Source organism: Capricornis sumatraensis, chromosome X (assembly GCF_032405125.1).
Source record: "Capricornis sumatraensis isolate serow.1 chromosome X, serow.2, whole genome shotgun sequence".
NCBI lineage: Eukaryota > Metazoa > Chordata > Mammalia > Artiodactyla > Bovidae > Capricornis > Capricornis sumatraensis.
Window position 1 is genome coordinate 22,808,067 of NC_091092.1, and position 25,556 is coordinate 22,833,622.

The following is a 25,556-nucleotide window of genomic DNA, read 5'->3' on the forward strand; positions in this document are numbered from 1 at the left end:
CATTGCTCAATTGATTTGGAATTTGAAATGTATTTGTCATGTAAATAGTAGGTAAGATTTTTTTTAAGGTCACTTTACAAATGTCCCTGAAATGGTATGCTATGTCACCAAAATGAGGTTTTCAGGTTTGTATTATTAGGATCTAAAGGAATTGTAGAAACATCATTGCTAAATGTATCCAAATCAGCCAGCTGCTTTATTCTCTAGTTCCGACTCTTGTACAGCCTAACAGCATATAAATGTATGTGTGCGTGTGTGTGCACGCTCAGTTGTTTATTCATGTCTGACGCTTTGGGACACAATGGACTGTAGCCCACCTGGTTCCTCTCACCATGGAATTTCCCAGGCAAGAATACTGAAGTGGGTTGTCATTTCCTTCTCCAAGGGAACTTCCTGACCCAGGGATTGAACCTGTATCTCCTGCATTGGCAGGCAGATTCTTTAGCACTGTGTTACTAGGAAAGTCCATATATAACAGTGCTTCATGGGAAAATGCTATCTGTTTTATTGGGAGTTATCTAGCAATGTCCTCTTGTGTACTTTTACCAATTTGTGGCTGAAATGTCAAGTAGAATTACCAGAGGATGTCGGCCAAAAAAGCAACCTAGCTAGGCAAAATATGCTCTACTTGTTGAATTTTGCTTTCATCCTAGAAGCTTGTTCTCTACTTGACTGTAGTGAGCAATTTTTAATAATGCTGGAATAATAAACAGTAACATATTTCACCACTTATTCTGTCTGCTTTCACCTTTCCTAAACTTTCAGGGCTAGGAACCTGTGACTCAAAACAGGGAACCTGTGACACAGGTGAGACCACTTAGAGAGTAACTCATTTGTGACTTTCAGAGCAACAGATGATTGAGAAAGATCATATTAAAGCAACAGATGATTGAGAAAGATCATATTAACTCTGAAACTGCTATAGCTATTCCTTTACCAAGATTCCACTAAAGTTTTCTAAAAGGTAGCAAAGAAAACTCCAAGCTGCAGTCACCTGGAGAAAATAAGCTATAAGGTTAAAAACTAATCACTAAAAAAAAAAAGAAAGAAAGAAACTATGGGTACCACAGTGATGGCTCTTGTGTGTTTAAAAAAAATCATATACTCAAATCACACTGATACTTGAGTGTGTGCTTATATTTATACTAAATTGTTAGCACTGATACAATGAGAAAAGTTGTTTATAATAGCATATAAGAGGCTGAAATTAAGCGATATTAAATACAGGGTAATCCAAGTCTATGCCCCAACCAGTAATGCTGAAGAAGCTGAAGTTCAACAGTTCTATGAAGACCTACAAGACCTTGTAGAACTAACACCCCAAAAAGATGTCCTTTTCATTATAGGGGACTGGAATGCAAAAGTAGGAAGTCAAGAAACACCAGGAGTAACAGGCAAATTTGGCCTTGGAATGCGGAATGAAGCAGGGCAAAGACTAACAGAGTTTTGCCAAGAAAATGCACTGGTCAGAGCAAACACCCTCTTCCAACAACACAAGAGAAGACGCTACACATGGACATCACCAGATGGTCAACACTGAAATCAGACTGATTATATTCTTTGCAGCCAAAGATGGAGAAGCTCTATACAGTCAGCAAAAACAAGACCAGGAGCTGACTGTGGATCAGATCATGAACTCCATATTACCAAATTCAGACTTAAGTTGGAGAAAGTAGGGAAAACCGCTAGACCATTCAGGTATGACCTAAATCAAATCCCTTATGATTATACAGTGGAAGTGAGAAATAGATTTAAGGGCCTAGATCTGATAGACAGAGTGCCTGATGAACTATGGAATGAGGTTTGTGACATTGTACAGGAGACAGGGATCAAGACCATCCCCATGGAAAAGAAATGCAAAAAAGCACAGTGGCTGTCTGGGGAGGCCTTACAAATAGCTGTGAAAAGAAGAGAAGTGAAAAGCAAAGGAGAAAAGGAAAGATATAAGCATCTGAATGCAGAGTTCCAAAGAATACCAAGAAGAGATAAGAAAGCCTTCTTCAGCGATCAATTCAAAGAAATAGAGGAAAAGAACAGAATGGGAAAGACTAGAGATCTCTTCAAGAAAATTAGAGATACCAAGGGAACATTTCATGCAAAGATGGGCTTGATAAAGGACAGAAATGGTATGGACCTAACAGAAGCAGAAGATATTAAGAAGAGGTGGCAAGAATACACAGAAGAACTGTACAAAAAAGATCTTCACGACCAGGATAATCACGATGGTGTGATCACTCATCTAGAGCCAGACATCCTGGAATGTGAAGTCAAGTGGGCCTTAGAAAGCATCACTACGAACAAAGCTAGTGGAGGTGATGGAATTCCAGTTGAACTATTTCAAATCCTGAAAGATGATGCTGTGAAAGTGCTACACTCAATATGTCAGCAAATTTGGAAAACTCAGCAGTGGCCACAGGACTGGAAAAGTTCAGTTTTCATTCCAATCCCAAAGAAAGGCAATGACAAAGAATGCTCAAACTACCTCACAATTGCACTCATCTCACATGCTAGTAAGGTAATGCTCAAAATTCTACAAGCCAGGCTTCAGCAATATGTGAACCGTGAACTTCCAGATGTTCAAGCTGGTTTTAGAAAAGGCAGAGGAACCAGAGATCAAATTGCCAACATCTGCTGGATCATGGAAAAAGCAAGAGAGTTCCAGAAAAACATCTATTTCTGCTTTACTGACTATGCCAAAGCCTTTGACTGTGTGGATCACAATAAACTGTGGAAAATTCTGAAAGAGATGGGAATACCAGACCACCTGACCTGCCTCTTGAGAAATCTGTATGCAGGTCAGGAAGCAACAGTTAGAACTGGACATGGAACAACAGACTGGTTCCAATTAGGAAAAGGAGTGCATCAAGGCTGTATATTGTCACCCTGCTTGTTTAACTTCTATGCGGAGTACATCATGAGAAATGCTGGACTGGAAGAAGCACAAGCTGGAATCAAGATTGCTGGGAGAAATATCAAGAACCTCAGATATGCAGATGACACCACCCTTATGGCAGAAAGTGAAGAGGAACTAAAAAGCTTCTTGATGAAAGTGAAAGAAGAGAGTGAAAAAGTTGGCTTAAAACTCAACATTCAGAAAATGAAGATCATGGCATCTGGTCCCATCACTCCATGGGAAATAGATGGGGAAACAGTGGAAACAGTGTCAGACTTTATTTTTGGGGGCTCCAAAATCACTGCAGATGGTGACTGCAGCCATGAAATTAAAAGACGCTTACTCCTTGGAAGAAAAGTTATGACCAACCTAGATAGCATATTGAAAAGCAGAGACATTACTTTGCCAACAAAGGTCCGTCTAGTCAAGGCTACGGTTTTTCCAGTAGTCATGTATGGATGTGAGAGTTGGACTGTGAAGAAGGCTGAGTGCTGAAGAATTGATGCTTTTGAACTGTGGTGTTGGAGAAGACTCTTGAGAGTCCCTTGGACTGCAAGGAGATCCAACCAGTCCATTCTGAAGGAGATCAGCCCTTGGTGTTCTTTGGAAGGAATGATTCTAAAGCTGAAACTCCAGTACTTTGGCCACCTCATGCGAAGAGTTGACTCATTGGAAAAGACTCTGATGCTAGGAGGGATTGGGGGCAGGAGGAGAAGGGGACGATCGAGGATGAGATGGCTGGATGGCATCACGGACTCGATGGAGGTGAATCTGAGTGAACTCCGGGCGTTGGTGATGGACAGGGAGGCCTGGCGTGCTGCGATTCATGGGGTCACAAAGAGTCGGATACGACTGAGCGACTGAACTGAACTGAAATACAGGGAAGCAGAAACGTGTCATATATAGGAATGAAGGTGCCACAAGAGAAGATCAGCATTCTTGTCCTTATGTTTAAAAAGTCTGACCTGTTTTTTGTTCAGTACCCACTTAACACCAATGTTTGGGAAAAAGAACGTTTAGAACGCTTTCATATATAGTCCTTACTGTACCTGTTGCTGATGATCTGTATTTTACACAGTTACAGTTTTGGTGATTTCAGTTCAAGGATTAATTGAATCCCTTCTTTAAATAATAAAAATCAATTAGCATTAGCTAGAAGGATCCCTATGTTCATTTTCTGGCAACTTTTTATATTTTTCAATATCGTGGTCACATTTGTTAAAAGTTGTGTTTTTTGGCTGCACCTGGCAGCATGTGGGATCTTAGTTCCCTAACCATGAATCAAACCCATGCCCCCTGCAGTGGAAGCACAGGGTCCCAACCACTGGACAGCCAGTGAATTCCTGGTTAGTAATTTTAAAATTATCTTCTATAGGATATAATAGGCATGTGCCTTCTTTCCATAAAGCACTGTGTAGCCTCTACGTTTTCATTTTTATGGTAAGAGTAGTTAATTACCTTCTCTCTCACATGCTCTTTACTTTATTGTTTTTTTTTACATTTACTGCACAGCTCTGTTTTGGGCAAAGTCACTTAACTACCCTAAGTTTTTGTTTCTTCCCTAATTTCAGTAATCATTGGATATTGGGAATACTGGGAATTAACACCACACTCAAAACATTGCAGTCGGTTGGAAAATGTTTTGAGACATACTTCTGTACCCAGCGTCCAGCAAAAGATTATCATTGTGGGAATATCCGAGAGGAAGATGAAGTTTAGATTCTGCTCTTGAGAAACAAACAATCTTGAAATAAGACATCAGAACAAGTAATTAGACAAGTATTTGTGTGCTGATGGTGAAAGAATGGTTGTCTTTGATGGGGGAAGATTATTCTCTTTGACCAAGTTTGAGGATCTGTGTGGAGGAGGCAGATGAACTGAATCTAGTAGGATAATGGATGTCCCAGCCAGACTGTCCTCACCCTCTTATATAACTATAGGAGGATGTCTGTGATTAAATTGCCAAATTTTGTGGTGACATTCTAAATCCTGTGGGAGTTGAAGAGAAAGATCAGCAGGGGTGTGTAGTCATTGGAAAACATGATTTGAGAGAGGATGAGGCTTCTGCTGAAACTTGAAGGATGAGTAGAATTTGGATAAGGAGATAAGAGGAATAAAGCAGAGGGCATTTTAAGTCTGAAAGAAACAGAGAGAGGGAGTTCTTACTAGGAGGGAGAGATAGAGGTAGTGGGGTCAGGATAAAACAGAAGGTACTGATGTAGGAGTTCGTAGGACATGTTCAGGAGGATTGCATGCTTGTGTGTGCTTAGTCGCTTCAGTTGTGTCCAACTCTCTGCGACCCTATAGACCGTAGCCTGCCAGGCTCCTCTGTCCATGGGATTCTCCAGGTAAGAATACTGGAGTGGGTTGACATTTCCTTCTCCACAGGAGGGTGGTAGTGATCAAAAAGCTAATTTTGAGTGTTGTTGAAAGGTTGAACTGGTTAGATGTGACTAGTAGGAATGCCAGAAGACCCAGAATACCCGGCAAAGTTTAGACAAGCCATTTCAACATAATAATTATAGCTTCCTGAAATGAGACTGACATGATCAAAATAGTTGTGAATCCTGGATGTGGACCTTTTTACTGAGAGGGTCCTACTGTATATAGCAAAAGGAACTCTGCTCAGTGTTTCATGGCAGCCTGGGTGGGAGAAGAGTTTGGGGGAGAATGGATACCTGTAAATGTATGTCTGGGTCCCTTTGCTGTCCACCTGAAACTATCACACTAGTTAAATTGGCTATGAATGAGTGAAGTCGCTCAGTTGTGTCTGACTCTTTGTGACCCCATGGAGTGTAGCCTAACCAGGTTCCTCCGTCCATGGGATTTTCCAGGTAAGAATATTGGAGTGGGTTGCCATTTCCTTCTCCAGGAAATCTTCCCGACCCAGGGATTGAACCCAGGTCTCCTGCATTTTAGGCAGACGCTTTACCGTCAGAGCCACCAGGGAAGATACATCAATACAAAATAAAAAGTTTAAAAAGAAAATAAAAGATTTATTGAGAATACACTTGTGTCCCTGTGTTGTGCTAAGTGCTGTGGTGAATACAGAGATGAGTAAGGTGTGTTACTATTTAAATAAGTTTATAGTCTTGTTGGGGAAATAAATTCATTCACTAAACTGTGATTGAGAAAGCTATAATATAGTATAACAATTGAGAATGCTGACTTTGGTGTTACGTGGAGTTGGGTTGAGACCTAGGTCTCCCTCTCTTGAGCCATGTGACTGGGCAAGTTATTCAACTTCTGTAAGCCTGTTTGCTTTACTGTAAAATGGAAATAACAGTATTACGTGGTTCACAGAGTTTTTCTGAGAAGTAACTTTACATAATGTATAGCACAGTTCATTTATATAATAAATCCTCCATTAATGTTAACTGTTATAATATAAGCTTACAATGATATATTATTATATTATCTTAATTATGATTATTACCTACTCTGTAGCCACTGTGAGAGGGGCTGGAAATATGAGGATGAAGGAGAAGCAGTCCCTTCCATCAAAAAGCTTTTGTATAATAGTATTAAATATTATCCTTTTGTGACTGTATTTTCCCTTTCAAAAGTTGGTACATATGATCTGACAGTAAGATATTTAAAATTAGAGCTGCCTGAAAGGATTCATGCTGGCTGTAATAGAAGAAAACATACAGTTCTGTGAGAGTCCTGGGAAAAGAGAATTTTTCCCTCAGGTGGGGACCATCCAAAGAGGCTTTCTCAAAGATTCTTCTGAAGAGTAGATGGGAGAATAGATGCCCTGATTGGGGCAGAGGTTATCTTTATAGAGTGTGATTCCAAGGTGTGCAGTGCATGTAATGGGAAGAAACATTGGAAAGATAGGTATCAATACAGAAAAGTGTGTAGGGTTCTTGGATGTTGTGCCGAAAAGTTAGGACTTGCTTTCATAGAGAATATACCTTAGATCTGCTCTTCAGGAAGTTAGCAGCATAAAGATTACTTAAGAGGGAGATAGGACTGTAGATAGACTAAAAGGTCTTTAGAAAAAGCTAGACATGAAGTGATAAAGGGCTATGATAATCCAAAGGGCTTAGTGATTTACCTCAATCTCCCTTTGTTTCTTGTGACCAAACTTCTTGAATTTATAAACCTGGAGATTGAGGAAAGTTGAAAAAGAGACTGAATTTGACAGCAGGGGTGTTCAAAAAGGGGAGAAATAACATGGAAATTTCAAATGTAGACACTTAGACTTTCCTGACTGGGGTTTTCTTCTCTGACCTTCCTTCTCCCTTGGCCGGAAGGTCAAGTCCAGATTTTGAGTCTCAGCCTTCTAAATTAGACCCTGACTTTCTGCTCCAACTGTGTTTGTCACAAACCCTAGGCACAGTGCTCCAACCACACTATCTTTCTCTAGCACCAGAATATCATCTTCTCTGTGCCTAGAGTGCTTTTACCAGTGATATCTGTCTGAGGATGTCCTCCTTATGTTTTAAGATGAAGTTCAAAAGTCACCTTCTCTGGAAAACTTCCTGAAGCCCATCACTGTCACCCTACCACTCAGTGACTAGCATGATGGCGTTAATACTATGTCTTTGTTTTCCATCTTTGTCCCCTCTGGACAGTAAAGTCTTTGAGAGGATACTTTGGATCCTAAATCTCTATATATGCAGTACCCAACACGGTGCCTGGTACATACTAAACATTCACCTAAGGTTGAATATAAATGAATAAGTTGGGTGAGTATGATAGACATTCAAGCTGAAATCTTCTCAAGTCGTTTGGAAACATGTCACTAGAGCTTGAGTAATCAGAGTGAGAGTGGGTGAGCTTTAACTCATAGGGTTGCATGCCCATCTGACCTGGAGACTAGTGCTGTTGACTTACCAGTTAGGGAGGAGGCAGGGTGGCAGTTTCTGTTGGTACAGTTAGGTATGTGAAGTGTGGGTGTTCTGAAGCATTGCCTGTTTTGGACAGAGGAAGGTGACAAATACACAAATACAAATAATGTATTCTTCCATGTTTTATCCACCTTCTCTTCTTCATGATTTGAACTTATCAGCTTAACTGTGTGTGTGTGACCAAATCGCTGATTTTAAGTCATCAGCCTCACTTGCCCAATTCTGTTTACCTGCTAGTGGCTGATGAATAGCTCCCGCTTTTATCTTTAGTTCCTTTCAATTTTAAGAAAAAATTACAAAATTCATAATCAACTCTTGATTATCCACGGTTGATTTTCCCACTGTGTGTGCCCTGCTGCCTGAGCCACGGTTGGTTGTGATTGACACAGATTAGTAAATTTAGTCTTCTGCATTCCTAAAGTGAATCGCTTTAGGGGATAAAAACAGGCACTGTCTCCCACCCCCAACCCCTGCCGCCTCCACCCCCCCATCAAATGCTTTTCAGAATTTGAGTAATTGTTTCAGGTAGTTAGTTGTAGGTACACCTTTCTCAGCAAAGATTTGTATTCAGGGTTTAAGTATAGTTAAATGAGCCAGTGGAGTGGTTTCGTAATTGCTGTATTGTTAGTCAAACGCTGTAATTAGGGATGACTTCATAGGCATAAGATTCTTCTATGGGTGACGCCCTGAATTCAGATTCAGTTGTATACCATATCCTTTTATGAAAAAACAAACAAACAAAGTTTTGTTTGCTTTTGTTTCATTCCCTTATTTAAAAATCTGTTTTCCTGTCTCTTGATGTTTAAGGAGAGAGAAGGTTTGCTTTTTTTTCCTGCTGTTTTCCCTTTATAGAAAAGGTCAGCACTGGAGCTAGGGAGGAAAACAGAATTTGGGACAAAGTGCTCTGCCGATGACGGAATTCAGCAAAATGGAGAGACCCTGGAAGCTTTTATTTTTGTTTGGCATTTCATTTGGCTAAATTGAAATGGAGGGAAAATATATAAATCTATTTCTTTATTTTTTTTTTTAATATCAGTGCCTGCTCTCTCTCCATATAAATAAAGTTCTTTTTTTTTGTGGGAAGATAGACTGGGGAAAAGGACACATTTCAACATATTTCAACAGTCAGACTTTCTTTTTGCCTACCCGTCACATACTGTGAAATTTTATTCAGCGATAATATTTACCTTTTACCTCTTCACATTTCATTTTTCATTGCTCACAGGAAAAAAAGAACTGCAAAGTAGGAAGAATGTGACAGTATTGACAAGCTGTTAACTATTTTTTAAGTGGTCCTAATATAAAGTAAAAATTGGATTAAAAAAAAAAAAAAACTCTCCTGGCCATTCTTCAAGCTGTGTTTAGAAACTGGCCTTATGCAGGAGCCAAATTGACTCATGGGTAAAAAGTGGCTGACAAATTTTCATTAGTCCCAGCCTTCTTAAATTACTTTGACTTAAAGGCTTATAGTTTTTATATATGAAGGAGATCTATCATACTCTGCAGTTGATAATTATAGGGCAAAAGACATAACTTTTCATATATTTTATTTAAAAGGTTCTTAGTAGACCTCATGCCTTATATTTATATATAGCCTCTTAATTACTTAGGAATTGATTTGTTTCTTTTTCTTTCATTAAGAATTTGAAGTTGCTGTATAATGCTTAATGGTTTATAGTGTGCCTTCACATGCCATCTTTAATCTTCATCAGGACCCTAGGGAAGTAGTTATTATGGCTGTTTTCAAAGGAGGAAACTGAGGCTTAGAAAGATTAAATAAACTCACTCATAGACACACTGCTAGGAGGTCGTGGAGCCGGGACACTGATTGATGTCTTCTGATTCCACATCACTCAGTCTTCCTGTGTTAACATACTACATCCTTGGGTGTGGAACAACAGTTTGCTGCAAGTATTCAGGATTCAATCAAGGTATTTATGGGGCAATAATCATCTGTTCTGCTTCCTAAACCCCAATCTGGGATGTTTTACTTATTTTGAGAGAAAGAATACAATGAATGTCCTATAAAGAGGGTAGAGCTTTCAGTAATTTTAATTTGTACAATTTCTAAAAATCTGATGTTCCTGGCAGTCTTCCCTAAATTATTTAAATGTGGTATTTTCTTCTAGGATAGTACTTAATTGCTGGATCAATTACCCAAGTACCCATAAGTAATCTTAAGGACAAACCTTTTTTAATTCATAGTGGGAAAAAATCTGCATTAAATAGTTAATTTAAATATTATGATTTTTGTCAACTGAGGTGTATATTGTGAGGCTTTTAAACTTTACATTGATTTCTTAGTTTTAGTTCAGGTGCTTTAGGGTAGCATTTATTTATTTACTTTTAAATAATCAAAAATAAACAAAATGGAGTTTAAGTGGGAGACTCCTAAATTAAACTATGTTGTTACCCTGAACTAAACAAATATTCTTTGGGTAATATATACATGTTACAGTTCTTTTAATTCTTAGTTGTGCCTCTTGTCTCCTGTAGCTGAAAAATCTGAGCTATCAGTGTAAAAGGGGTCACTTTAGGCTTTCATGATGGTATTTAGACAAGAATAAGAAATTAGGAAACTTGAAAGTGTATTTTGGGGTTTTTTTAATGATGTGTTTTATTAATTTTTTTAAGTAAGCATGTGCCTTGAAATCATTTCTATGAGATGTATGTATATCCTAATTTTGCAGGATGAACAAAAGTGCTACTTTCTTGGCCTGCTTGAGATGAATTTAATAATCCTTAAAGTCTTCAGAGTCTTTCCCCCATTTCTACCTTTTACTGCAACCACTAATTCATTTTGTGTCAAATTATAATTATTCTTCCCCACATTATAAATACTTTGAGGGCAGGGACTAGACATATAACAGAGACCTGGGTAAAATTGTGTGAGGATAGAAGTGCATTTGTGTTAAGGGAGGGGTATAAAGAAGAGGGAAGAGATTTCTACCCTGTTAGCCCTGCTGCCTGCAAAGGGGAGAACTGGGAGAGAAGGACTGATTCAGAACCCACTGGTTAGCCAGAATGAAAGGTGCTGCAGGTTGGGGTTGGGAGTGGATATGGGGTGGGTGGGAGGTATATATGTCCAGAACCACTTTTGCCTAATTTTCTCTTTTATAGAAGTGATATAACAGTATAAGAATAATATATTCTTTTTTTTAATTCTTTGGAACTCTGCATTTAGATGGGTATATCTCTCCATTTCTCCTTTGCCTTTTGCTTCTCTTTTTTTTAATTTAATTTTTTTTTAATTGGAGGCTAATTACTTTACAATATTGTACTGGTTCTGCCACACATCAACATGAATCCACCACGGGTGTACACGTGTTCCCCATCCTGAACCCCCTTCTCACCTCCTTCCCCGTGCCATCCCTCTGGGTCATCCCAGTGCACCAGCCCCAAGCATCCTGTATCGAACCTGGACTGGCAATTCGTTCCTTATATGATATTATGCATGTTTCCATGACATTCCCCCAAATCATCCCACTCTCTCCCTCTCCCACAGAGTCCAAAAGACTGTTCTACACATCTGTGTCTCTTTCACTGTCTCGCATGCAGGGTTATTGTTACCATCTTTCTAAATTCCATATATATGCATTAGGATACTGTATTTGGTGTTTTTCTTTCTGGCTTACTTCACTCTGTATAATCGGCTCCAGTTTCATCCATCTCATCAGAACTGATTCAAATGAATTCTTTTTAACGGCTGAGTAATACTCCATTGTGTACATGTATCACAGCTTTCTTATCCATTCATCTGCTGATGGACATCTAGGTTGCTTCCATGTCCTGGCTATTAGAAACAGTGCTGCAATGAACATTGGGGTACACGTGTCTCTTTCAATTCTGGTTTCCTTGGTGTGTATGCCCAGCAGTGGGACTGCTGGGTCATAAGGCAGTTCTATTTCCAGTTTTTTAAGGAATCCCCACACTGTTCCATAGTGGCTGTACTAGTTTGCATTCCCACCAACAGTGTAAGAGGGTTCCCTTTTCTCCACACCCTCTCCAGCATTTATTGCTTGTAGACTTTTGGATTGCAGCCATTCTGACTGGCTTGAAATGTGGTTTTGTGGCTTTGATTTGCATTTCTCTGATAATGAGTGATGTTGAACACTTTTCATGTGTTTGTTAGCCATCTGTGTGTCTTCTTTGGAGAAAATGCCTGTTTAGTTCTTTGGCCCATTTTTTGATTGGATCATTTGTTTTTCTGGAATTGAGCTGCAGGAGTTGCTTGTATATTTTTGAGATTAGTTGTTTGTCAGTTGCTTCATTTGCTATTATTTTCTCCCATTCTGAAGGCTGTCTTTTCACCTTGCTTATTATAGTTTCCTCTACATCAGTTCCATTCAGTTCAGTCACTCAGTCGTGTCTGACTCTTTCCTCTACATAGAAAACCCTAAAATCTCCACCAGAAAATTACTAAAGCTAATCAATGAATACAGTAAAGTTGTAAGATATAAAATCAACAGGCAGAAATCCCTTGCATTCTTATACACTAATAATGAGAAAATAGAAAGAGAAATTAAGAAACAATTCCATTCACCATTGCAACGAAAAGAATAAAATACTTAGGAATATATCTACCTAAAGAAACTAAAGACCTATATATAGAAAACTGTAAAACACTGGTGAAAGAAATCAAAGAGGACACTAATAGATGGAGAAATATACCATATTCATGGATTGGAAGAATCAATATAGTGAAAATGAGTGTACTACCCAAAGCAATCTATAGATTCAGTGCAATCCCTATCAATACAAAAAACCTCAAATAGCCAAAGCAGTCTTGAGAAAGAAGAATGGAACTGGAGGAATCAACCTGCCTGACTTCAGGTTATACTACAAAGCCACAGTCATCAAGACAGTATGGTACTGGCACAAAGACAGAAATATAGATCAATGGAACAAAATAGAAAGCCCAGAGATAAATCCACACACCTATGGACCCCTTATCTTTGACAAAGGAGGCAAGAATATACAATGGATTAAAGACAATCTCTTTAACAAGTGGTGCTGGGAAAACTGGTCAACCACTTATAAAAGTGAAACTAGAACACTTTCTAACACCATACACAAAAATAAACTCAAAATGGATTAAAGATCTAAATGTAAGAACAGAAACTATAAAACTCTTAGAGGAGAACATAGGCAAAACACTCTCCAGCATAAATCACAGCAGTATCCTCTATGACCCAACTCCCAGAATATTGGAAATGAAAGCAAAAATATGCAAATGGGACCTAATTAAAATTAAAAGCTTCTGCACAACAAAGAATAATATGTTCTTAAAAAAACATATATTTTAGATTATTGTTGACTCACAAATTGCCCAAACTAGATAGAAAATTTAGAAATGAAGGAGAGGCCACGTGTTTTCAATTTTCTGAGACAGTCTCACTTTCAAACTTTCTGTGCCATTGTTCTGTGTGATGTCACTACTAAAGAGGGGCAATTATTTCACATTGAAAACATGATTACTTAAAATATGTGTAAAGAAAATTAGAGTGAAACCTGTAGAGTATTTTGGTAATCAGAAATGTTGAACATCATATTAGTAAAGTATAGAATATTTTTAAAAGTACCATCAGCAGGTTGCAGGCTAACTTAGGCGAAATCATTTTTTACTCTCCAAATCTTGAGAATGACTGCCTTCGTATACAACTGAAGATCTTTCTTTACCCTATAGATCCTGAGACTGCTCTGAAAGGTGTTTTTTACACAGCTTATCTACTGAGAAGTTGTCCATCTTTAGTGACATTTTAACACTAGAGGTAAGAAAAGTTTTATGAACAGACAAGTTTTTGAAAAGTCTGCTTTTACTTAATTTTTAAAAATATGAGTCATTATAAATGTGTGTTTTATTAGGGTGGAAACATAGCGAATAGTATCATATGATCATTTTAAATCTTTGCAGGGATTTGAGAAACCTGAGTTTGAATTCTAAAAGGAGTAAGAATATTTACCTCAAAAGGCTGTTATGAGGGTTCAGAGAATTAGTAGGAATATGAATTTATCTGATGTAGGGCTTGGTACAAAGTTGTTGAATGGATGAATTTATGAAAGTACTATTTTGTTGAGTCCCTTACTACATGACTGGGACTGTGGTTAGTTCTAGAAGTGACAATGATGGGTGTGCAAAAGACAGATGTGGTTCACTCTCTTTTGAGCTCTTCTGCATTAAATATTAGGCATCATGGCAGACAGAAGAGTTGGCAAGTAATTTTTTAACTGTTAATAAAAATGTTTAAAAGAGATAAATATAAGATCTCAAATTTGCTTTTCATATAGTTTTTGAACTTTAACAAGCAACACATTTAGGGTAGTGAAACTATCCTGTATGGTACTATAATGGTATCCATTTTGTATATACAAAATGCATAGTATGTACAACACAAAGAGTGAGCCTAATGTAAACTGTTGACTTAGGGTGACAATGATGTGTCAAAGAAGGTTCATCAGTTGTAACAGATGTGTCACTGATGAAGGATGTTCATAATGAGGGAGGCTGTGAGAGTGTTAGGGCAGAGGGTATATGGAAACTAAATTCTCTGCTTTTTGCTCAGTTCTGCTAAAAAGTAAATTTCTTTAAAAAGATTGTGTATGTGAAAGTCACTCAGTCATGTCCAACTCTTTGCGACCTCATAGACTGTAGCTTGCCAGGCTCCTCTGTCCATGGAATTCTCTGGGCAAGAATACTGGAGTAGGTTGCCATTTCCTTCTCCAGGAGTTAAAAAGATTAAATGAGAAAAAAAAAAAGACAAGAAATAATCATGTGCATTTCTTTCTGTCTAAAAGTTGTTAATAGGTTTGTATGTGGGGATTTTCCATTGTAGTACAGACCTCCTTTCTCTACTGCAGGAATCAATCAAGATTTTCTGTAAAGGTCCACTCATAAATATTGTATGCCAAGAGGCAAATATGAATATTATATTATTAATGTGAAGGATTTAAATATTGTTTCCACAATTTTTTACTGACAAAATTCAAAAAAAATAACTATTTGAGTACTTTTTTTGGTATTACAACTGTACTGATGAGAAAAAATGGAATTCTTTTTTTTTTTTCTGGGATAACATTTCATTTTATTGAAGTTCAAACATTTGACAGCGGATGTTTATCTGAAAAAACCATACAGATGGTTGGGGCCATACAGAAATAAGCAGTGGTCCAGATTGGGCCCACAGAGCATAGTTTGCCAAGCCCTGTTTGTTGGTTAAATAGGTAAAATAGGGCCAAAGCAGGAAGAGTATAAACTCAAATAATATTAATAACTTGTGTACACAAAGATGTGTTGATAAGCATGCTCTTATGTGTGTTTCTGTATCAAACCCAAAAATAATTTGTTTTAGTTGATTCATTCTTTAATGGGGATGATTGGTAGCTGTTAGTATGCTCCTATTTGAACATAAGGTTTTCCACAGTGAATGACTCTTAAATGACTTAAGGGGAAAAAATAGTTTACTATGTGAGGTGATAGATGTGTTAACTCACCTTATTGTGGTTAAGTTACTATATATTTCACAATATATGTATATATCAAGTTGTTATGGTGTACAGCTTAAACTTACATAATATTATGTCACATATCTCAGTAAAGATGGAAAAAAATGGAACTAGCCAGTAAGATAGATAGATGTTAATTGAAAAAGTTATTTTTTAAACATTTATTTATTTGTTGGCCATGGCATGTGGCATACAGGATCTTAGTTCCCCCTCCAGGGATTGAACCTGTGCCCTTTGCAGTGGAAGCACAGAGACCTAACCACTGGACCACCAGGGAAGTCCTAAAAAAGTTATATTTTACTTGAATCTTTAGTCACATAATTTTGACTTCATTTTGGCTCATATAACCAAGAATCTATCATTGCTTGCTACCTTGCCCCTCTTTGCATTCTTTGAATGCAGCATAAGACTTTGTCCTTGAAAGGAAAATTGAGAAGTATTTTTGTCTGAGAAGCTTTTGACCAATGATAATTTCTCATTTGTTTTCTTCATTATGACTGTAGCTAGAAATATGGGAACCTATTCAGATAGTTCTAGTAGTTTGCATTTCTGTCTAAATTATCCCTAAAATGAGAGTTTACAGAATTGCTTATAATATATTCATCACAAATTTTTTGTCTTAAAATTTTTTTCTTCCAGTTTTATAGATACAATTGACATACAGCATTGTAGAAGTTTAAGGTGAACAGCAAAATGATTTATATACATCATGAAAGGATTATCACAATAAGTTTATTAAACATGCATTATCTCATATAGATACAAAATAAAAGAAAAACATGTTTTTCCTTTTGATGAGAACTCTTAGGATTTGCTCTCTTAACAACTTTCACATTATAGTTATCATGTTGTACATTACATCCCTATTACTTACTTATAACTGGGAGTTTATACCTTTTAACTGCCTTCACCCAATTCCCTATCCTCTGGTAACCCCCTGTGTCTTGTAACCATCAATCTCATCTCTTTTTCTGTCAGTTTGTTTTTGAAGTATAATTGACCCACAACACTGTTAGTTCTTGTTACTTAACATAGTGATTTGATATTTCTGTACATTCCAAACTGATCACCAGGATAAGTCTAGTTTTAATTATGTCACCACACAAAGATATTAGTTATTTGCTATATTTCCCATACTGTACATTTCATACCTGTGACTCAGTTATTTCTCAATTTATAATTGGAAGTTTGCACCTCTTCACCTTCCTCACTTCTTACCTCCCCTTCTCCCCTCCCGTCCTGCATCTACCTGTTTGTTCTCCTTATCTGTGACTGTTTTCAAGTCTTAACCCTTTTTGGTTTCTCTTTAGATCTTTAAATGGATGAGATGGCTACCACTCAGATTTCCAAAGATGAGCTTGATGAACTCAAAGAGGCCTTTGCAAAAGTTGGTGAGTTGTTTTTTTGTAGGGTAACTATGGTAAAGCAGTGTTTATTTGGCACTAATGAAAGTTATTTCTCTGAAAAATTATGTGAATGGTTAATCAGGAAACTAGTTAAAATCTATGGAATAAAGTTCTAGAAGCCACACTTTAAACTGTGTCATTGCTAATTATAGCTAGTATCTAACATGGTGAAAGGTTTTTAGTCCAAGGTCCCAGTCTAACTGGGGGCTGCTGTGGCTCCTGGAATTTGTAGACAAATTTTGCTTTACCATATTTTTCTGAGGAGAGGATTTGAAGCTTTCACTATATTCTCAAAGAGCCAACTGACCCCCAAAATGTTAAGAACCATCAGATGATGTTGTGTGTGTGTGTATGCGTGCACGCATGTGTGCGTGTGCATGCTCAGTCATGCAGTCATGTGTGACTCTTTGCAACCCCATGGACTATGGCCCACCAGACTCCTCTGCCGATGTAATTTTCCAGGCAATAATACTGGTGTGGATTGTCATTTCCTACTCCAAGTGATCTTCCTGACCCACCTGGGAAGCTGGGATGATAGTTTACTTGTAATTAACATGGCTTTGCTGCCTTTTTCATGGATGTATTGTGCTTTTGGATAATGCACACTGTTCTACCTTCTTGAATTAGCATATGTATAAGATGGAAAGGATTAGCATACCATTTGGCTTATCCTTTAACATCATATAACATGTCTTCAAATTTAGCAGCTATGGAAGTGATTTATAGTATTTACATTCCATTATTTCAGTGCTCAGGTCAAGTCAGTAAAGATAATGAGAAAACAGGGTAAGACCTGACTATTGATGTATGTACTCAACAGGAGCTTTCAGAGGGAGAGTATTACTGTTTGATATCTTCTTGATATGAAGTTAAATCATAATAATTTGTTATTTAAACCAGAATCTACTCTTTGACCTGTGTTGGAAACCCCATTAGTGAAAAGTGAGGAAATACACATCTCTTGTTGTTCATTCATGTCCAACTCTTTGTTGACCCCATGGACTGCATCATGCCAGGCTTCCTTGTCCTTCACTATCTCCTGGAATGTGCTCAAACTCATGTCCATTGAATCGGTGGTGCCATCCAACCATCTCGTCCTCTGTCACCCCCTTCTCCTCTTGCCTTCAATCTTTCCCAGCATCATGGCCTTTTCCAATGAGTCAGCTCTTTGCATCAGGTGGCCAAAGTATTGGAGCTTCAACTTCAGCATCAGTCCTTCCAATGACTATTCAGGGTTGATTTCCTTTAGGACTGACTGGTTTGATCTCCTTGCTATATTCCAATATATTTGTGAGTATGTTTATGAAGGCATTTGGTAATAACAACATGCCTTGGGAAAGGTGATGACAGCCCCCCACTCCAACAGCCAGAGTGACTATTCATAATCCCATCAGAATTATAACTAGGAAAAAATAGTCCTGAATTGTTAACATGACTATGTGTCTGTATGAAAAAAAAGCCAGTTAACTTGCCATAGATACCACTTACTGGACTACACAATGTACTACCCAGTTTAATATTAGATTGATTATGGAAAACAGCAGGTGGATTCTTGGCTGCAAGACTGTTTAAATCACATTATTCTGTAGAAATTGTTTTTTTTTTTTATCATTGTTTCCTTTGAACTTTCTGTTTTATTTTTATTCATCTTAGTGTTGGGGACAGCCTAAATTTTTTTTTTGGTTATCCATTTTATTTTTTGAATTTATTTTTAATTGGAGGATAATTGCTTTACAATGTTGTATTGGTTTCTGCCTAATTTGCTTTTTTATTGTTAGAATTTTGGTGTGGATACCTTATTATTGCTATTACTTAATCTTCAAGGCCTCACCTCCTCAAATCTATGTTTACTGTTGAATACAGGTTTTGTTCTTACTTGCAGTATCTTAGAAATATTTGTGTGAAATATTTTAAAAAATTAAAGTTAATTCATATATTATTTACCTGATGGCACTGGAATAGTTTTGTCAGTAAAAGAGCTTAATTGCTCTTTTAAAGCTTAATGATATAAAAAAGGGTTGACCAATTATCTCCAAGGAAGAAATGAGGCTAAATTGGGCTAATGAGAAATCAATTAGAACTTGGACTGCAAGAAAGGGTCATTGTGGAACTACTGTCTTACTTTAAATCATATATTTTGGAGGGTTTAGGGTAGGCAAAGACCTTCTCAAAGCTGAAAGACTGGACCATGTGTGTTACTGAAGCCCTACCAGGCATATATTCCTGTGATATGTAGACTCATCACTCTGTATGCTATAAACAGGAATTCTGGAATCCAAAATTTCTACCTGATCCACATAGTATTCTTTGTATTTTCCCTCAGTATCTAGCTCACTGTTGTACACGTTTAGTTTTCAATACATAAATAATTGCATTCTAAGGAATTATACATAGTCTTTTCATGTCCTAGGACTTTATCACAAAGGGTCTTTGTTATGAAGATTTTCATCATGGTAGAATTTATTGCTGAAGGATTTGGCCATTACAGTGTAAAACATAAAATTTGTATTTTTCAGCATATTAGAAGCTGTGTATAGTCTTTCAGAAAAGTGTTTAAAGACCCAACTGAATCTAGATTTTCTTTTAAAATCTTTGTAGTTTTTAGTTATTCTTATTTACAGAGCCCTTAGGCAATTATCAAAGGTATTATGGAAATCCCTTTTTTTTCTTCCTTCAGAAAACTTGTTTTTAAAAACAAGCTCCATAACTTATTTTCCTGACAAGGACAATTCTTTTTTATGGGGAAGGAAGGGAAGACTACTTTATCTCTGTTCAATTGTGACAAAATATGGAAATCATTATATGATTTTTCCCATCTATTAACAATAATAGCCTTGATTATCTCTTTAGAAATTCAGCAAAATCATAGTGTATGGAGAAAATCTCTGTAATTACCACTAATCATGGGTTTTGTTCAATCAATTAATAGTTCTTTAAAGTTCCCTTTATTAGCAATAAAAATCGAGTACTAAGACTTAAAGTTCTCCTTTCACTCACTTTCTGCACCTGCTTAATGTTAAGTTCCAAGCAGTATATTTTCATCTAATTATTTTCATTTTCTCAATATTTGTTTCCAGTATTTCTCAATGGGATAACAGAAGCCTTGGCTCTCATTTTTGTCTTACATCATGATGTTTCTGTTTTAATTTAAATGCTGTAAGGCTACATAAATTCATTCTAAAGAAGAATATATCAAGATTTTCAGAACACTTAGGAAGTAAATATTTTACCAAGTATAAAATGTCTTTTACATTATGAAACTTTAATTTTGTTAGGGAAGCTAGAGTTCATTTGAAAGATTACTTGTCATAAAGGTAAATTCATGTAATGTAGAAATTCTCAGATTGGCTTTAGTCCTGCAAACACTTACATCTGACTTTTTTCTTTCCTAAGCAGTAGCCACTCTGCTTTACAAAACAAAACAAAATAGGAATTCTACACTTTTGAAGTTAAAGAATAATGGGGCTTCATAAGTGACTAGGAATACTGTGGGTATATTCCTTTGAGGCTGCCCACCAAACTAAGCCAAAATTTTTGTTTATGGTGATTGTAGCTGTACCAGATTTTCTCATCTAAGGAAGTTAAGTGATTTCAAATTACTTGATATTCTCTAGTATATAAAAATCACATCCAGATGATGTGACAAAAACTACAGTGGTTTCATTTACTTTTAGTATTCAATAAAATGACACCAGTGCATATTTGTTTAATTACGGCTTCAAACATAAAAACTGGCCAGAAGAGAATGGCAGGACATACTTAAAGTGATGAAAGAGAAAAGCCTACAACTCAGATTACTGTACCCAGCAAGGATCACATTCAAATATGAAGAAGAAATCAAAAGCTTTACAGACAAGCAAAAGCTGAGAGATTTCAGCACCACCAAACCAGCTCTTCAACAAATTCTAAAGGATCTTCTCTCGACAGGAAACACAGAAAGGGAGTATAAACTTGAACCCAAAACAACAAACTAAATGGAAACGGGATCATAGTTATCAATAATTGCCTTAAATGTAAATGGGTTGAATGCCCCAACCGAAAGACAAAGACTGGCTGAATGGATACAAAACCAAGACCCTTATATATGTTGTCTACAAGAGACCCACCTCAAAATAAGGGACACATATAGACTAAAAGTGAAGGGCTGGAAAAAAGATATTCAACACAAATAGAGACCAAAAGAAAGCAGGAATAGCAATACTCATATTAGATAAAATAGACTTTAAAACAAAGGCTGTGAAAAGAGACAAAGAAGGACACTACATAATAATCAAAGAATCAATCCAAGAAGAAGATATAACAATTATAAATATATATATGCACTCAACATAGGAGCACCGTAATATGTAAGGCAAATGATAACAAGTATGAAAGGGGAATTTAACAATAACACAGTAATAGTGGGAGACCTTAATACTGCACTCACACCTATGGATAGATCAACTAAACAGAAAATTAACTAGGAAACACAAACTTTAAATGATACAGCAGACCAGTTAGACCTAATTGATAACTATAGGACATTTCACCCTAAAACAAGGAATTTCACCTTTTACTCAAGTGCACATGGAACCTTCTCCAGGATAGATCACATTCTGGGCCATAAATCTAGCCTTGGCAAATTCCAAAAAATTGAAATCACTCCAACTATCTTTTCTGACCACAATACAGTAAGATTAGATGTCAATTACATGAGAAAAAATAATAAAAATTCCACAGTATGGAGGCTGAATAACATGCTGCTTAATAACCAAAAAATCACAGAATGAATCAAAAAAGAAATCAAAATCTGCATAGAAATGAATGAAAATGAAAACACAACAACCCCAAACCTATGGACACTGTAAAAGCAGTGCTAAGGGGAAGGTTCATAGCAATACAGGCTTACCTCAAGAAACAAGAAAAAAGTCAACTAAATAACCTAACTCTACACGTAAAGCAACTAGAAGGAAGAAATGAAGAACCCCAGGGTTAGTAGAAGGAAAGAAATCTTAAAAATTAGGGTAGAAATAAATGCAAAAGAAACAAAAGAGACCAAGCAAAAATCAAGAAACCTAAAAGCTGGTTCTTTGAGAAAATTAAAAAAAAAAAATTGAAAAGCCATTAGCCAGACTCATCAAGAAACAAAGGGAGAAGAATCATATCAACAAAATTAGAAAGGAAAATGGAGAAATCACAACAGACAACACAGAAATACAAAGGATCATAAGAGACTACTATCAGCAACTATATGCGAATAAAATGGACAAATTGGAAGAAATGGACAAATTCTTAGAAAACTACAACTTTCCAAAACTAAGCCAGGAAGAAACAGAAAATCTTTTTTTTTTTTTGCATGTTATTTGTTTGATCTTTATTTTTTTTTTATTTTTATTTTTTTACTTTACAATACTGTATTGGTTTTCCCATACATAAACATGAATCCGCCACGGGTGTACATAAATTCCCACTCCTGAAGCCCCCTCCCACTTCCCTCCCCATACCAACCCTCTGGGTTATCCCAGTGCACCAACCCCAAGCATCCTGTATCCTACATCAAACCTAGACTGGTGATTTGTTTCTTATATGATATTATACATGTTTCAATGCCATTCTCCCAAATCATCCCACCCTCTCTCTCTCCCACAGAGTCAAAAAGTGTGTTCTGTACATCTGCGTCTCTTTTGCTGTCTCGCATACAGGATTATCGTTACCATCTTTCTAAATTCCATATATATGTGTTAGTATATTGTATTGGTGTTTTTCTTTCTGTCTTACTTCATTCTGTGTAATAGGCTCCAGTTTCATCCACCTCATTAGAACTGATTCAAATGTATTCTTTTTGATGGCTGAGTAATACTCCATTGTGTATATGTACCACAGCTTTCTTATCCATTCATCTGCTGATGGACATCTGGACAGACCCCATCATAAGCATGGAAATTGAAACTGTAATCAGAAATCTTACAGCAAACAAAAGTCCAGTACCAGATGGCTTCACAGTTGAATTCTACCAAAAATTTAGAGAAGAGCTATGAAATTAAGACACTTAGGCTGTCTTTTTTTTTTTTTTTTTAACTTTATTTTACTTTACAATACTGTATTGGTTTTAATAAAAGACACTCAAGGCTGTCTTTTCCCCTTGCTTAGAGTGTCCTTTGTTGTGCAAAAGCTTTTAAGTTTAATTAGGCCCCATTTGTTTATTTTTGATTTCCATTACTCTGGAGGTGGGTCATAGAGGATACTGCTGTGATTTATGTCAGAGAGGGTTTTGCCTATGTTTTCCTCTAGGAGTTTTATAGTTTCTGGTCTTACATTTAGATCTTTAAACTATTTTGAGTTTATTTTTTGTATGGTGTTAGAAAGTGTTCTAGTTTTATTCTTTTACAAGTGATTGACCAGTTTTCCCAGCACCCCTTGTTAAAGAGATTGTCTTTTCTCCATTGTATATTCTTGTCTCTTTTGTTGAGGATAAGGTGTCCATAGATGCATGGATTTATCTCTGGGCTTTCTATTTTGTTCCATTGATCTATATTTCTGTCTTTATGCTAGTACCATACTGCCTTGATGACTGTAGCTTTGTAGTAGAGCCTGAAGTCAGGCAGGTTGATTCCTCCAGTTCCATTCCTCTTTCTCAAGATTTCTTTGGCTATTCAAGGTTTTTTGTATTTCCCATACAAATTCTGAAATTATTTGTTCTAGTTCTGTGGAAAATACCGTTGGAAGCTTGATAGGGATTGCATTGAATCTATAGATTGCTTTGAGTAGTATATTCATTTTCACTACATTGATTCTTTCAATCCATTAACATGGTATATTTCTCCATCTATTTGTGTCCTCTTTGATTTCTTTCACCAGTGTTTTATAGTTTTCTATATATAGGTCTTTAGTTTCTTTAGGTAGATATATTCCTAAGTATTTTATTCTTTTTGTTGCAATGGTGAATGGAATTGTTTCCTTAATTTCTCTTTCTGTTTCCTCATTGTTAGTATATAGGAATGCAAGGGATTTCTGTGTGTTAATTTTATATCCTGCAAATTTACTATATTCATTGATTAGCTCTAGTAATTTTCTGGTGGAGTCTTTAGGGTTTTCTATGTAGAGGATCATGTCATCTGCAAACAGTGAGAGTTTTACTTCTTCTTTTCCAATCTGGATTCCTATTATTTCTTTTTCTGCTCTGATCACTGTGGCCCAAACTTCCAAAACTGTGTTGAATAGTAGTGGTGAGAGTGGGCACCCTTGTCTTGTTCCTGACTTTAGGGGAAATGCTTTCAGTTTCTCCCCATTGAGGATAATGTTTGCTGTGGGTTTGTCATATATAGCTTTTATTACATTGAGGTATGTTCCTTCTATTCCTGCTCTCTAGAAGGTTTTTATCATCAATGGATATTGAATTTTGTCAAAGGCTTTCTCTGCATCTATTGAGATAATCATATGGTTTTTATGTTTAAATTTGTTAATGTGGTGTATTACATTGATTGGTTTGGGGATATTAAGGAATCCTTGCATCCCTGGGATAAAGCCCACTTGGTCATGATGTATGATCTTTTTAATATGTTGTTGGATTCTGATTGCTAAAATTTTGTTAAGGATTTTTGCATCTATGTTCATCGGTGATACTGGCTTATAGTTTTGTTTTGTTTTGTTTTGGCATCTTTGCCTGCTTTTGGTATTAGGGTGATGGTGGCCTCATAAAATGAGTTTGGAAGTTTACCTTCCTCTGCAATTTTCTGGAAGAGTTTGAGTAGGATAGGTGTTCAGTTCAGTCACTCAGTCATGTCTGAAGCAACTGACAAAGAATTAATGTCAAAGATATTCAAGCAACTCTTGCAGCTCAATTCCAGAAAAATAAACAACCCAATCAAAAAATGGGCCAAAGACCTAAACAGACTTTTCTCCAAAGAACACATACAGATGGCTAATAAATACATGAAAAGATGTTCAAAATCACTCTTTATCAGAGAAATGCAAATCAAAACCACAATGAGGTACCATTTCACACCAGTCAGAATGGCTGCTATCTAAAAGTTTACAAGCAATAAATGCTGGAGAGGGTTTGGAGCAAGGGGAACCCTCTTATACTGTTGGTGGGAATGCAAACTAGTACAGCCACTATGGAGAACAGTGTGGAGATTCCTTAAAAAACTGGAAATAGAACTGCCTTATGACCCAGCAATCCCACTGCTGGGCATAGACACCAAGGAAACCAGAATTGAAAGAGACACGTGCACCCCAATGTACATCACAGCAGTGTTTATAATAGACAGGACATGGAAGCAACCTAGATGTCCATCAGCAGAGGAATGGATAAGAAAGCAGTGGTACATATACACAATGGAGTATTACTCAGCCATTAGAAAGAATACATTTGAGTCAGTTCTAATGAGGTGGATGAAACTGGAGCCTATTATAGAGTGAAGTAAGCCAGAAAGAAAAACACCAATACAGTATACTAATTCGTTTATATGGAATCTAGAAAGATGGTGATGATAACCCTATATGTGTAACAGCTAAGAGACACAGATGTATAGAACAGTCTTTTGGATTCTGGTGGAGAGGGCTACGGTGGGATGATTTGGGAAAATGGCATTGAAACATGTATATTATCATATGTGAAATGGATCACCAGTCCAGGTTCGATGAATGAGACAAGGTGCTTGGGGCTGGTGCACTGGGATGATCTAGAGGAATGGGATGAGGAGGGAGGTGGGAGGGGTGTTCAGGATGGGGAACACACGTACACCTGTGACGGATCCATGTCAGTGTATGGCAAAACCACTACAATATTGTAAAGTAATTAGCCTCCAATTAAAATAAAAAATTTATATTGAAAAATTAAAAACTACAGCCCAACCAAATAAATACATAAATAAATAAATAAACAGACCAGTGCTCTTTCACTGTGCTGTCTGGTTA

The 25,556-nt window shown here is 36.8% G+C and overlaps 1 protein-coding gene across 3 annotated transcripts in view; it reads left to right on the plus strand.

The window, feature by feature from the left end:
* PLS3 (plastin 3) overlaps nt 1–25,556 on the plus strand; it is a 100,441-nt gene that overhangs the window by 34,780 nt on the left and 40,105 nt on the right. For 2 of the 3 annotated variants that reach the window (XM_068963075.1, XM_068963073.1), the window contains exons 2-3: nt 13,436–13,520; nt 16,563–16,643. In XM_068963075.1, coding sequence (XP_068819176.1) covers nt 16,571–16,643 — 73 coding nt within the window. In that variant the 5' untranslated portion in view covers nt 13,436–13,520; nt 16,563–16,570. The remainder of the gene's footprint in view (nt 1–13,435; nt 13,521–16,562; nt 16,644–25,556) is intronic. The other variant, XM_068963074.1, reaches the window with a different exon arrangement.